The sequence below is a fragment of the Xenopus laevis genome, chromosome 5L (genome assembly GCF_017654675.1).
Source record: "Xenopus laevis strain J_2021 chromosome 5L, Xenopus_laevis_v10.1, whole genome shotgun sequence".
Classification (NCBI taxonomy): Eukaryota; Metazoa; Chordata; class Amphibia; order Anura; family Pipidae; genus Xenopus; species Xenopus laevis.
Window position 1 is genome coordinate 85,844,036 of NC_054379.1, and position 15,181 is coordinate 85,859,216.

At 38.0% G+C, this 15,181-nt stretch overlaps 1 protein-coding gene across 1 annotated transcript; it reads left to right on the forward strand.

Moving 5' to 3' along the window:
• Nucleotides 1–1,866: 1,866 nt before the first annotated feature.
• On the forward strand, nt 1,867–12,040 carry coq3.L (coenzyme Q3 methyltransferase L homeolog). Its single transcript, NM_001197086.1, is given in 7 exon segments — nt 1,867–1,993; nt 2,682–2,763; nt 8,077–8,226; nt 8,929–9,028; nt 10,357–10,599; nt 11,192–11,351; nt 11,776–12,040. Coding segments are annotated over 7 exon segments (1,032 nt in total). The 5' UTR covers nt 1,867–1,884; the 3' UTR covers nt 11,964–12,040.
• Nucleotides 12,041–15,181: the final 3,141 nt, after the last annotated feature.

Here is a 15,181-nt window from a genome sequence, read left to right on the forward strand (position 1 = left end):
GATCACTGGGTCACTATAAATCAGCCTAATAATGTTGTTTGTATTGATGGTAAATGCCTTGAGGTACAGCAAATAACTATATGTCAGGATGGTCAAATTTTACTCACTTAATGCCAGGGGACTGAATACCACACAGAAGCATGCCTTGCATGAAGCCTTTAGGGCTAAAGCGGACGTGATTTTCTACCAAGAGACCCATTTTAAAAGGTCCAATCATCCTCAATTTTTCAACAAAAAATTTCTGCGTAATTATCATGCATATTCCACATCTAAAACTGAAGGAGTCTCCATTCTACTGAACGCTAAACTTGCCTTCCAGGAACATCGGTTATTTGCTGACCCTTTGGGTAGATATGTTATGGTTATATGTTCTATAGAAAATCAATACTATACATTGATTAACCTGTATGCACCCAATGATAACCAAATACAGTGCTACGCAATATGTTGGCGCTATATAAATACATGTTAATAATAATAATAATAATAATAAAATACAGTTTCTGTCAAAAACCCTTACACACTTACTGGAGCATAGGAGGGGCAGATGTATTATCTAGTATGTACTAGGGATGTACCGAATCCAGGATTCGGTTTGGGATGCAGCTTTTTCAGCAGGATTTGGATTCGCCCGAATCCTTCTGCCTGACTGAACCGCATCTTAATTTGCATATGCAAATTAGCAACGGGGAAAGAAATCACTTGACTTTTTGTCACAAAACAAAGAAGTAAAATGTTTTCCCCTTCCCAACCTTAATTTGCATATGCAAATTAGGGTTTGGTTTTCAGCCAAATCTTTCTCGAAGGATTCGGGGGTTTGGCCGAATCCAAAATAGTGGATTCAGTGCATCCCTATTTTATACAGGTCGTGAACTCCGAGGTTACTTCTAATCGCCTCATATTTTCCAACAAGGGGTACTTTATTTATTATAATATACAAGTTTTAGTGAGTCATGTGACAAAAATGAACTCAATAGTCACTGTTTATAACGATATAAAATATATAGGTCTATTGCTTTAATAGTAGCCCATTGGTGTGATTACATATTTTAAGAAGCCAATATGATAGGCCATGTTTTAGTCTTTATCTGATGGAAGCTTTGAATGGTTTTATTTCTATGCAGCAAATCACATCTCAGTATTGATTACCACAAAGCATAAAACATGAATGTATTTGCGGCAGTGCACAAACGAGGACGCGCGTGCGTTTTGTAGTCAGCGGGGTAGGCTGCTTATGAGGTACGTGCCTGTGCCCCCAAGCTTGAGTCCTAGACACGTGACTGTTCTGCCTACTCCTAGTTGTGCAGTGACACGGTAAATACACACTTGGATGATACTACTGAAGTGCCCACAATGGGATAGGTTTAACTCTTCCCTTATCTGCTGAGTCCAGACTAACAGCAGTGGAGCAAAACGCAGGTCACCGAGCTCCTACTGTGATAAAGAAGAAGAAGAGGCGACCCTTGTTCGGTTCTGACATAAACTTCTGTATTCTGCACGTACTGTATTAGCTTTATGACCCAAGTGGTTATGGGACGTGCTAACAGCTGGAGCAACACATGGTCTACGGAAGCCGACTGGTGTCAGTTCCGCAGCACTATAATTAGTTGGCGTAGTTGCTAATATGGGCTGCTTGACTCGGTGAGAAACTGAAATACCGATGCATTTGTGTGGGAGTGTCAATACAACACTAATGTAAACGAATCAAAACATATTTAAATAGTATAGGCAACGCCGTATCATCTCAGGCTTCCTGCCAACTTCACGCAGCTTATCGGTAATTTCCGGGAAGTCTCCCGGCAGTGCCCACAGTTGGGAGGGGATTAATACGTTTCCGCTGTCGCTAATGAGTAGACAGTAGGAGGAGCAGAGAGATCTTCAGGGATGTCTGTTTTGCTTAGTCGGTTGTGTGTGTCTGTGAGGCCGGTGCGGGCCCTGTATGGGCTGCGGAACAGCGGCACTGGTGCTTATCGGGGGTACAACACCAACCCGGGTGAGACTATCCCTATTATTACACAGTGACCTTCTCTGTCCCCTGGCCTTCCTGCTGGAATGAGAAAATATACGCTGGCTTTAACCACAAGCACCCGAGTTGCATTATATGAACTGGTTCTCAACACTCTACCAGTCAAGAAGCTTAATAAATGTGCTTCATGTTGTAACAGCAAGATATTGGGGCTGCATCTGGGATCACAAACTGACCTATGCACTGAAGCTATTTCACCACTTGCCCCTAAATATATGAAGTGCTTATCAGTGCAGTTTTGTCACCTGCTTCATATTCAGAAAAACGAGTGTAATGTATATATGTTCTAACTGAAATATACAGTAGAACCCCCATTTTGTGTTTTTCAGGAGATCAGGAAAAAATGCTGGAAAATCTGGGGAAATATAAAATCGAGGACATGCACCGTGCATTATATATTGGTGGTACCAGAAACAAATGTGTATAATGACGGTTTCGCCGTATATTTCTCACTGTGGCAGGCTGTTTAGAAAAAAATAAGAAAACATTAAAGATATCATTCATTCTTTAAAGGTCATCCCTTTAAAGGTATCATTTAAATCAGAAGTGACACAGATGGCCAGGGGTTGAGCAGGCCCATGTGTGGCTATGGCGTGTACAGTTACAAAGTTTAAAGCCATTTAAACATTTTCATTTTTTTTTTTTTTTTAAATAGCTTTCCGTTCATTGACTTACCTCCAGAGAGGGTTGCAATACAGAAGTGTTTCAAGCAATGAAACTGAAAACCGAGGAAACCTGTAAGTTTATCCTTTGACTGGTAAAAGCTGTTTAAGGTATCCATGATAATAGTAAATACATATCTTTCTTGTACATCCCTTTATTTTGCAATGTAGGTACTATTACAGGTTTATAAGGCATTACTATGTTACAGCTCTATAAAAATTGTTTTCTTTTTCTCCCAATCATATAAACTAAGTAACCAAGGCTGCCAGCTTTTTCCAAAAAATGTGATTGTTTAGCTCAGGGGTCAGCAACCTTTACTATCAAAAGAGCCATTTTGCCCCCTCTTCCACTAAAGAAAAAAAGTCTGGAGCCGCAAAACATAACACAGCTTATAAACTTTTAAAAGTTTTAACCTTTTTTTAATTTTAACCATTACAACAACAGAATACAACAACAGAAGTGCAGTGTGTATGTGTGGGCCTACTTTGAAATAAACACTGAATAGCCCTATTAAATGCTAGCATTCTCATCTGTTTAATGTGACTTCTGTTTCTGAAGCTCCATGCTGATCTTCCCTCTCTTGTCTTGAGTGTGTGACTACGGTAAGGTCCATGATAAATCATCTTGCTGCGGCTCAGTCTTGCCTGTCACTCCTGGGACGTCTAAACAGCCCTCGCTCCTACTGGAGGCTTCCTAAGTGTGCGACCGCGGTAAGCTAACCGCTATCTTACCGCGGTCGCACACTCAAGAAGCCGTCGGCAGGTGTGGGCTGTATAGATGACGTGACATGCAAAGCCGCAAGACTGAGCCACAACAAGCTGGATGAAGAGCCACATGAGGCTCCGGAGCCGCGGGTTGCCTACCCCTTGTTTAGCTGGTATATTTCTTCACATCATCAGAGAAATACCAGCAACTTGTGTGTCAATAGTAACATGTGGTCTGTTACAGTTTTTAGCAAAGTTTAGGAAGCATTTTTTAAGGTTCTGCTGCTGAGAAATGTACTAATAATTGTATCATATCTTAAGTCTTCCTGAACTGCTACTATTTATGACATGTGCATATCAACCACAGCAATACATTATGGCTCTGTGGCATCAAATTCAAAATGCACATTTTTTTTTTTTAGGAAACAATACTATTTCTCCGTTTCAACACGTGGAGGCCTGTTTATCATTATGTTTAAAACAATGAAAGGAAAAAAAGTGTAAAAGGCTGTGTAAAATAGATGTTGAATCCATCAAGGTGTGTGTTTTATTTTACACCCCTTAAACACCGGATTTGACTGTTTTTTTACACCATTTCAGTCCTTCTACAATCTACTAAAGTCAGTGGGAAAAGTTCAAGCCACAAGTAATTTCTGATGGGGAAAAAATTAAGAAAAACCGCAGATGTATGAACGCCATAAAAATTAAGAAAAACCGCAGATGTATGAACGCTATATTTTCCCATCGCATTTTTAAATCACAGCTTCAATTTACACTGGGGTTTTGCACAATCCTAAAAATCATTACACAGCTTGATAAATAGTAAATAACGAAAAAAGAAAAGGAAAAAACCCTCTTCTGACTAGTAATTCATTGGTTCACTGCTAAATTTCAAAATTCATCCACGTACTAAATACTTTAAATTAATTCTATAGCTGCAGGATTTTAAAAATATAAATAGTGAGTAATTCAAATTAGTTAAAATTAATACTAATTAGTTTCAAGTGCTTCTTCTGCGCTAATTCATTCGCTTCTTACGCAGGCAGACCAAATCAATTCAATTCTGCCATTAAATCACTCCTTTACAATTAATCCACTGCCTAAAGTGCATAGGTGTTATAAAAATATTAAATTAATTAGATACTAAAGTGCAAGTGCGTTAGTCCGACCAGGGACTTAATAAATAGTGGAGAATAAATAAATAAATTAGTAAACCAAATTAATTAGTAATCGATTACCCAGCAACTCAACCCGATATAAAAGTAGGAAAAAGATATAAAGAAAGGTGGAGTTGTCCCAAAACTTTCTACCTATTGATTTTACTATCCCTGGGACACCACAAAGCAAAGATAGGCAGGAAAAACCAGGACTGTGGTCTCGATATTTAACTCTGGCCCTGTCTTATTTAAAGAGCTATTTAATCCTCACAAAACCACAATACCTGGTCCCCATGAGAATCCCAGTGCGGGATACAATAGACAGAGAGGAGAAAAGAGTAGGGTTTGAGTGCTGATTTCCACCAAAACAACCGCCCCCCGTTGACCAATTCTAATAATAAGTTAAAGGCTTAAAGCTAGAATTTCTGTTAAAAAAGTCTTTGTTTAAAGTCCTTGTTAAAGGGCTATTAAAAGGCAAAGTTCGCCAACGCGCTTTTCGCAAGTTTCTCTTGGCTTTCTCAAGGCGAATGTCAGGAGTTCCGGTACCTGCACTTAAGTAACTTCCGGGTGTGACGTCATAAACTAAATCACGCGATAGTTGAACTATAGGGCTATCGCTCGTCGTGCGCTGTCATCATGCGCTGCATCCTTCTTGTGGGAGCCGTCACCTGATCGGTCTTAACCAATCTGCAGGGACTCACTAGATCATTCCTCCTAATGTCATCAACACTAGCTCTCCAGCGCCATCTGCTGGAACCCCTTTGGAACGTCCTGCCATTTATTCTGCAATTCATTTGGACTACATATTATTATAAACTAAAACACAGAGGGGCTCATTTATAAACACTGGGCAAATTTGCACCTGGGCAGTAACCCAATGCGACCAATCAGTGATTAGCTTTTTTCAGTCTGCTGCAGAGTGAACACTGAAAGCAATCGTCTGATTGGTTGCTATGGGTTACTGCCCAGGTGCAAATTTGCCCAGTGTTTATAAATGAGCCCCAGAGATGCATATAATTGCCCATTTTTAACTTTTTACATTTTTAAAATCAAGTAATTTTATTAATACATATGAATTAAAACAAACATGCATTCCCTTAACATTTTAGTTATATTATTTAGTTTTTAGTTTTTCCGTTAAATAAAAGGTGGATTATAAATTGTTTTAATTAATTCCCCTTGGGGACACTGTATCCATCTTAAAAATCCAATAGGTTTCCCGTCTGAGGAGAGCCTGTTCCTTATTGCCTTTCCGTATTCCTAGGTTTACTTTTTCTAGGGCCCAGAATCGTAATTTGGAAGGGTCCATGCTGTGAAATCTTTTAAAGTGCTGTGCTACTGTGGGCATCGTATGGTCTTTCGTTTTCATATTTCCTGCCGTTCTGATAGTACTGCAATGTTGCTGCATTCTCACTTTAAACATTTGGGTCGTCATGCCTATATATTTCATCTGGCATGGGCACAGCTTGATAAATACCCAGTTTTTTTTGCACTGTGATGTCGGATAAACAGAGGTGCCTTTTGTCTCTGTATTTTTTTTTTGTTTACACAGTGTGTTAATTAGGTCCCTTGATATATTGTCTTTGTACAATTTGCAGATAAACAATGGTTATAAATAATATGCAAATCATCCCTATTCTCTTTTTATTTACATTTGACAGTGTCCCAACTTTTTTGAAAAGAATGTTGTAAGCGATAAATATAATAAACATTGTTATAAGGAACTTGACAGCTAAATTAATGTTTGAAAAATCAAAAGCATTGCCTCGAGTTTCATATCTACATTCATTACATTGCCAAATGTATCCTGACGCATTTTTATCCAAATAAATAATGAACTAAGTTGGAACAGACACCAATGTCCGCAGAATAACTATTTATAGGGAACCAGGGCAAAAAGACCTAACATCACCATATAATGCCAAGTGCTTGAGTGGAGTAAAGGTCACTGCCATTGGACCCTGGAGCAGTGAAAATGTGTCCTCTGTAGTGATGCATGTCACCATCTGGCACTGTCAGGAAATCACTACCTGCCTGGATGCATAATAGCTACAGCTAAAGTTTAGCGAATCCTAGGGGATTTCTAATAAACTGTCACCCACTATGATGTACACTTTTCCTGTTCTGACTTCCTAAAAATTTGGGAGGCTATTTTCTGTTTCAGCCCCCATGCAAAAAGTGAGCTATGAACAAAATGGGTTTGCTGAAATATGAATGAAAGAACTTGAATGACCTGCACAGAGCCCTCGCCTCATCTCAACTGATACCTGTTGGATGATTTATAATGCCAACTGCAAACCAGGTTTTATCCTCAACAACAGCAAATCCCAACAACAATGTTCAAATCTAGTGGAAAGCCTTTCCAGAAGAGTAGAGGCTGGATCAGCCAACTTATTATAATACTATTGAAATGAGATGTTAGACAGGCAGGTGTCGGAATACTTTTGACCATATAGTGTATGTTGGGATCTGTTTGACTTTCTTATACTGCCATGTGCCACCCAGCACTTCATGCTGTTGTGCCATGGAGGCTTCTCCTTAAAGGAAAACTATACCCCCAAAATGAACACTTAAGCAACAGATAGTTCATATCATATTAAGTGGTATATTAAAGAATCTTACCAAACTGGAATATATATTTAAGTAAATCTTGCCCTTTTACATCTCTTGCCTTGAGCCACCATTTCGTGATGGTCTGTGTGCTGTCTCAGAGATCACCTGACCAGAAATACTTCAACTCTAACTGTAACAGGAAGAAGTGAGGAAGCAAAAGACACAACTCTGTCTGTTAATTGGCTCATGTGACCTAACATGTATGGTTTGTTGGTATGTTTGTGTGCATAGTGAATTGTATGATCCCAGGGGGCGGCCCTTATTTTTTAAAATGGCAATTTTCTAAACAACATTTTAACAAAAGAGCCAATTTACCCAATGGCACATACTACTAGAAAAGTATATTATTATGAAAATGGTTTATTTACATGAAGCAGGGTTTTACATATGAGCTGTTTTATGCAATATCTTTTTATAGAGACCTACATTGTTTGGGGATATAGTTTTCTTTTAATAAACTGGAACTAGTCTTTGTACATGCAACTCCACTAAAACCCACATCACTCTCAAACCAGGTGCAGTCTTTTTGGCACATTTTCCAAATTAGTGCAGTCATCTTTTTTGAAGTCATTGGTGTGGGAGCAGAGCTGCAGCCAAATTTACTCTGCACTGTTTTGGGGTGGGAATTGCACCCAAAAAGACAGTGTTGGTTTGGGAGGCATTTACAGCAAAAATGAGACTTCATTTGTTTCATAGTGAAACTGCACTCTGAATGATATATGTAATTCCTTTCGGCAATAACTCCATTACTGTCAAGATTTCAAAATGAATTTCCATTTTTACTACAATAGTACCTTGCAAATGGAATTTTAACCATGACTGATTTTTCCTGGAGATGTGCCATCTAGAAGTAGCATCGCTATCAAAACAACATTTTAACAAAAGAGACAATTTAACCAACCTTTTTCCCCAGATGTCATAATTCCCGGTTGTACACAACTTCACAGACTGTCGATCCTTTGGAGATGAGAAAATTCCAAGCTTGGGTGCTGAAATGGTGGGATGAAGAAGGGATCTTTTCAGTCTTGCATGCCTTAAATGATATACGGGTGCCCTTCATCAGGTACCAAATTTATCCATATACCAGTTATGCAAGTCAATGTTTAGCAGTTGTAGTCGTTCTAGTACTCATTTGCTTCAAACCCACCATAAAGGTTCAACATATAAGGTTAGCTCAATACAAGGTTACATATACTAATGCATGAAACCATTGCTGTATCCACCATTGTGCAATAGCTCCAAAAACATATTGAATCAGGTCTGGACTGAGAATCAAAATAGACCCTTACATTTCATGTACACAAAGGCCCAAACAGCCCATAGCAACCCACTAAATAGTCTGTGGCAAATTAAAGCATCCCCTCTACCATTTGCCAGAACCCACAGTTTTAACAGCAAATATGTTTTAACCCCAAGTCTCAGCATAACTAACCTTCAACCTGGGTTTCAGGAGAATATAAGAGAGCAAACTGATATTCTTCTTAAATCTCACACTAACTTGGCTTTAGACTGACTCCTTCAACTAATTTTACTGCACTATGCCCAAAAGGGGGAGGGGTTCACAATTTAGGAACACATGCTGTACTGAGTGGTCATTGTTGTTACAAGATATAGACAAAACATCGGTTTATTATGACTGATGATTTATATCAAAAAAGAATTAAATTCTATAAGCATGTGCTTTGCAGAGAACTAAAAGAATGTTACACTTATGTAGGGTAATATAACTCTGTTTCCCTTCAGCAATTCTTGGTTCTATTCCTAGAGACATCCTTATGAGCAGGAACTATGAACATGATGTCGGGTGTCCACTCTCTGGTGTGAAACTTCTAGATGTTGGATGTGGAGGAGGATTGTTATGTGAGGTAATTTAATAGTGCTAATAACTAACAGTGCTAAGCTGACAGTTATGTGCCCTGTTGCACTCAAACATATTGAAACAGGTTGCATCTTTACAACATACAAAACTCCAGTGCATCATTTTCAGAGATCCACCAACTCGTTAACATTGTTCTGTCTCTCACAGCAACATAATGGCTTCCTAACATGGGTACTCTGCCAATATAGTTCTGTGTGCTTGTACTGTTCAGATGGGATTATTATGTGACACATTATCATTTGTGTAACTCATAAATAGTTTTTGCACTTCTCAAAATACGTTATATAAAATAGATACTGTTATGAGACCTGTTATTCAGAATGCTCGGGACATTGGGCATTCCAGATAACAGATCTTTATGTAATTTGGATCTTTATATTTTAACCCTACTAGAAAATCATCTAAACATTAAATAAACCCAATAGGCTGGTTTTGCTTCCAATAAGGATTAATCATATCTTAGTTTGGATCAAGTACAAGGTACTATTTTATTATCACAGAGAAAAAGGAAATAATTCTTAAAAATTTAGATAAAGTGGGAGATGGCCTTCCCATAATTCAGAGCTTTCTGGATAAGGGGTTTCCGGATAATGGATCCCATACCTGTATTAATGCGGTTAAGTCATTGCGGGCTCAACATTTGTTCCAGGTTTGGTAACCTTCAGCCAATTACATGTTTTCTTTAAAATGCAAAGAAAAAAAAAGATTACCTGGTCATTGTCTGAGATTACTGGAGAAATTATAAGGGCCCTTACAGGCTTTTACCTTTTTAAAAGGACAGTTTACATTAGTATTTAGTATGATTTAGACAGTGCTGTTCTAAGGTAATTTGAAGTTAGCCATTTTTTATATTTTCATTTTTTTCACACTTCAGTGACACTCAACAACCAGATAGCATTTTCAGTTGCAGGGCTTCCTAATAGGCAAAATAGGAACACCAAAAGTCACAAGTCAAACCTATACAAAATATATTCAAAAGATCAATTGAAAAGTTACTTAGACTAGACCAATAATACGACTAAAATATAATTTAAAGATTATTGTCAAAAGTTTTTGCATTTTAAAGTTTACATTCTTTAAATCAGTTACATTCTTCATAACAAGAAGAATGTATTAAAGCTACACAGTCACTACTCTGGGTACCATGTCACTCATACAAGGAAAAGGGAATGTCTCCAACTATGTCTTATTGTTTCAGACTTACATGTTTAAATAAACATGTTTAGATTGCACGATAATATGTGCTTTATTTTTGTATCTCATGAAGCAGATCTATTTTATTAATAATCAAAACTGGTCTTTCTATTATTTTAGCCTCTGGGCCGACTCGGAGCTTCAGTAACAGGAATCGATCCTTTGGAAGACAACATTAAAATTGCTGCACTGCACAAATCATTTGATCCTGTGCTAGAGAAACATGTTCAGTACAAATCATGCACAGTGGAGGAGCTTGTGGATGGGCATTTGGGATACTTTGATGCAGTTGTAGCTTCAGAAGTTTTAGAGCATGTTGCTGATGTGGAGTCTTTTATCCAGAGCTGCTTCCACGTATTAAAAGTAAGTCATGCAGATGATCTGCAGCCAGAGGCAATTTATTCCAGGGACTACTGTCTGTGTACTGTAACAATGGGAAATCTAGGAAGAACGCCATATTGAAATAATTCAAGTAACACTATTGGCATAGGTTGTAACAAGAAATATAACATTTTGTATAATGAAAGAAAGCTTCTAAGCAACTTCCTAATATATATTATTACTAATTTTCATAGATTTTAGTTATGTGTTAATATAATTGCTGTTGAAATTTTAATCCCCATTCTCCTCACTTCGCTTGCTGTAGCTGATGCTACTTTATCAGTGAAACAATGTAACATTAGCCAGTTTTCCTCCAGCCATGCCTCTGTGATTCTCCGAGGTGTGTTTGTCACAGAACATGCAAAAACCCAAAAGAGGTGCAGAACTCCAGCACTATACTTGTAGTATAAACAATCAGTGCATGTTCTGTTTTCTGTAACATAGTGCAACTAGTAATAGTTATATTTAATCCGGTAACATCATGGAAAACTAATTTTCAAAAAGATTTTAAAATATCTTGGGATACAGACTTATATATAATGACATCTGTTTCTTTTTTTTTTTTTTTTTAAAGCCAGGTGGTTCTCTATTTATTACCACAATCAACAAGACCAAGCTCTCGTACGCTTTAGCCATAGTGGTAGCAGAGAAAATAATGGGCATTGCCCCAGAAGGCACTCATGACTGGGAGAAGTTTATTCCACCTGAAGAGTTAGAGCGACTACTTGAATCAAGTAAGTATCTTTTCTGATACATTCATATGTGTGTGTAAATGTATGTACACATTGTACAGCTGTCTTGCTACACAGGAGCCATGAATATCTTGTAAATATATCCTTATAAACGGTGCTTAGTGATGTCATAAGTTATAATCAGTGCTTAGTGATGTTGTTTCTGTAATTAATGCTTAATGCCATATAAAAGAAGTCAATTTGTAATGAACAATTTTTTAAAAGTTTACTGTAGTAAACTGCTCGCTTGTAAATGCATGAAAAACTCAGAGTAAATGAGGTTGATACACAAATGTAAATTTTGGTAAGTAGGCCTCCCCATCTGCTATAAGCCTGAGGTAGAAATGGAAATGTACTGCTTTAAAGCTGTGATTGTAGTGTGATTGTTTTGGATGCCTGCATAATGAGCCTGTTTTTCGGTTTACAGATGGCTACGTTGTGGAAGCACTGCGAGGAATGCTGTACAATCCTTTCTCGGGTTCCTGGCGCTGGATAAGTGACAACAGTGTTAACTATGCACTACATGCTGTGAAAACAGTGGCACAAGAGCAACCGACAGATGTTGGAGGGGAGGGTGAGCAGGAACAGCAAAAAGTGGCAGAAGCCTCTGTATGAGGAGACCAACTGACTCGCATATCCTGAAGAAAGTTTTTCTATCCTAATGTGGAATTCAGTAAAAACAAATGACATTGTGTGATGATATTTTATCCTTGGTTCATGTACATAATTATGCTAAGATTATATTGCTGAATTCTGAGAAGACCCCTAAAGAACATATCTTCAATAGTTATTTTTTCAAAAATACAAGGATGATGTATTTTACAGCAGATACAACATACCATTTTAGAGGAATAAATATAAAAAAAAGCTATACTGAGAAATTTCAGATTTTAACATTAAATGAGAACTATCGTGAAAATTAAAATTCAATATAAGCATGTATTTAGAAACGTTATAAATACAATCAATTAAAAATTCTGCATTGTTTCTGAAATAATCACGTTTATGTTCACTATACCTCTCTCAGCATCTGTTCTTCATTCTCTTTTCATGCAGCAGTTGGGTGTCAGATATTCATTGACTGTTAGATCCAATATATAGGGGAGCTTCCTTTCCTAGCAGATGAATTAGAGCTCACTCAAATAACTGATTGTACAAGCAAAATCTAACAAAATAACTGTCTTTTGTACAAATCTCTGTATGTAGAGAGATAAGATTTCTGGTGATTTTAATAGTGAGCTCTAATACATCTTCTAGGCAAAAAGGGCCCCCTATAAGATACATATATTGGATCATTCATCTGACACCCAACTCCTGAATGAAGAGAAACAGATGTTGAGAGAGGAATAGTGAAGATAAACTCGATTATTTCAGAAACAACACAGAATGTTTAATTGATTGTATTTAGAACGTTTCTTATTTCAGTATGATGAAGCTTATATTACATTTTATTTTTCACAATAGTTCCCCTTTAACTTTTACTTGAGGGTTGAAAACCCTACCCAGCACCAATTTTTTCATTCTCTAAAATTAGTACCCTGCTTAACTGTATTCCTCACATATTAGTCACCTCTCACTCTCTCATACCCAACAGTGCTATGGCTAGTTGTGTCTCGGGAGTGAAGTTGGGCTTTGGTGTCAGTGCAGGGACTTGTTAGGCTGAAGGACAGATGTAAACTGCAGCCCAGCATACCCCTCCAGTAAAGCCTGACATTGCTCTAGAGCTGAGGGGTATAACAGAGGTGATTAATTGGGTGGGCGTATGTTAAAGGCGTTGGGAGGTAGGAGGTTACTTTTAACAAGTGAAAATGGTGCCACATAGGCCATACCAAGACACTCCTGCTAAAATCTGAATTGTTACAATTGAGTATTTTAGATTAGTGTTTTGCTGCCACTGATCCTGCTGTAATATGTTGTGAATTACACATAACATATATAAGTGGTTAAGACAGTTATAATGATATTTTTTAAGCAGCATTATATATTCTGTTTGCATAGACCGTGCATTTAGCACAATTATTGTTTTCTAATTATGGTCTTTTATTTATGGTGAGCCACCATGGAAAGGGTTTTAAAGAGTGACTATATTGCTCCCTCTCCAAAGCATGCATCCCGTCCCATTAGGTAACATTTTTGTCCCAACTCTTATATGAAAGTGTTACAATTTCTTTTTGATATGCTAAGCTGCATAGATGGTGAGCAGGAGCTTACAGTGAAGGATTTGGAAATTAAAATATCAGTGCTTAAAGGGCACCTGTTGTCAAAAAATATTGTCTCCAACCAAAGGTGCAGGCCAATAGAGCCCACACTCTGGTTGGGGATAACGGTAGCTTTTTTTTTTTAAATAAAAAAATTGCCCCCTGCCAGCGCTTGGGCACTCACACTGGGAGGGAGCTCCTGTGTGAGCTGCCATATTGGTCAGAACGCATGCGCATAATGACGTCAAGTGCATGCGCATAATGAGCAAGTTGCGGCATGCATGTGCCCAACATGGCTGCTCGCACCGGGAGCTCCCTTTTTGGCAACAGGTGCCCTTTAAAGCCTATCTGCTCCTTTGTGTAGCCCCATTGACAGGCCCAACATTTGTTTGTGTGGAGCTACACTGAATGGTTTCCAGTATGGTGACGTGAATGTTTGTATTTTTGTGCTAAAGTCTTCTCAGTGTTTCTCAAGCCAACCTTGTTCCTGTCAGTGGAGCTACACAAAGAAGCAGATGACCGTGCATCCACTTTCTCCCAATTGCAAACAAAACGGAGACTTAATAAAGTGGATGACCCACTCAATGTGCCCCTGCCTTAAGGCCTCTCATTTACTGTTATGTCCTACTGCGCTTGTGGCAGGGATCATTAGGACATGTCCACAACTTAAATGACGGACAGGGACCGTCTAATAGGGAGCTCCAATAAAGGGGCCATTTCTTAAAATATGATCATTTTTAGCCCAAAGTGAAACCATCACCATATAGTATTCATTACTGTCTACAAAATTGGAGGGTTTTCATTTATCCTATGTGTCTCCTTTAGGTGAACAATATTTATCATTGATTATTAATAGTGGCATACACAGGGGTAAGACCATATTCTATGCAGCAAGAAAAGAATGTTTGTTGTCGCAGTACAACCATTTCTCTGCCCCTTCTAGGTTGCCAAATACATCCCCTCTCTAGCTTTATGTATGAAGAAAAGGATTATGGGTCTTGCAGTTCCTCTACAAGACTCTGTGGGCAGTAATTTTACATTGTACATTTCTTTTTTTTTCACTGAAAGCCTGTAGGTTGTTGTGAACCCAGCTTTGAAATGCAGCTAGGGTGTGTTAACCTGGATATTCATAAAGTCTTCTTAAGAACATGAAGATGACAAATCGAAATATTGCCATTAAAAATGTCAGCTTACTTCAGCATGTACTTATACAGAACTTGAGGTTATCAACAAGGTTATGGGTGGCTTTTCCAATAGGGATTATCCGTTTTATGTATGTGTTTTATTATTCAGATAGTGTTTATGCATGTTTATTTGTAACTAAGCCACTTAATATTTGTCTCTTTTAAAAGGGATGAAAACTTTCTCACTACATCCCCTTTCCCCAGTGGGCGGCCCAAACTTAATTAATTATGGATGCAAAAGGATTCACTATAAGAATACTGCTTATCCGTACAACATTAGGCATTTTGCTGTTAGTGAACATACATAGTTTACTGTGCAAGTCTGTCTTCCCAGTACTATACTAAAGGTACCCTTTTATAGTAGTCAAATACAAAAGTACACTGGCAATCACGGCAAGTTTAAGCAGGGAGGTCCCCTTGTGTGTTTAGTTATAGAAATGCAACATTTCGG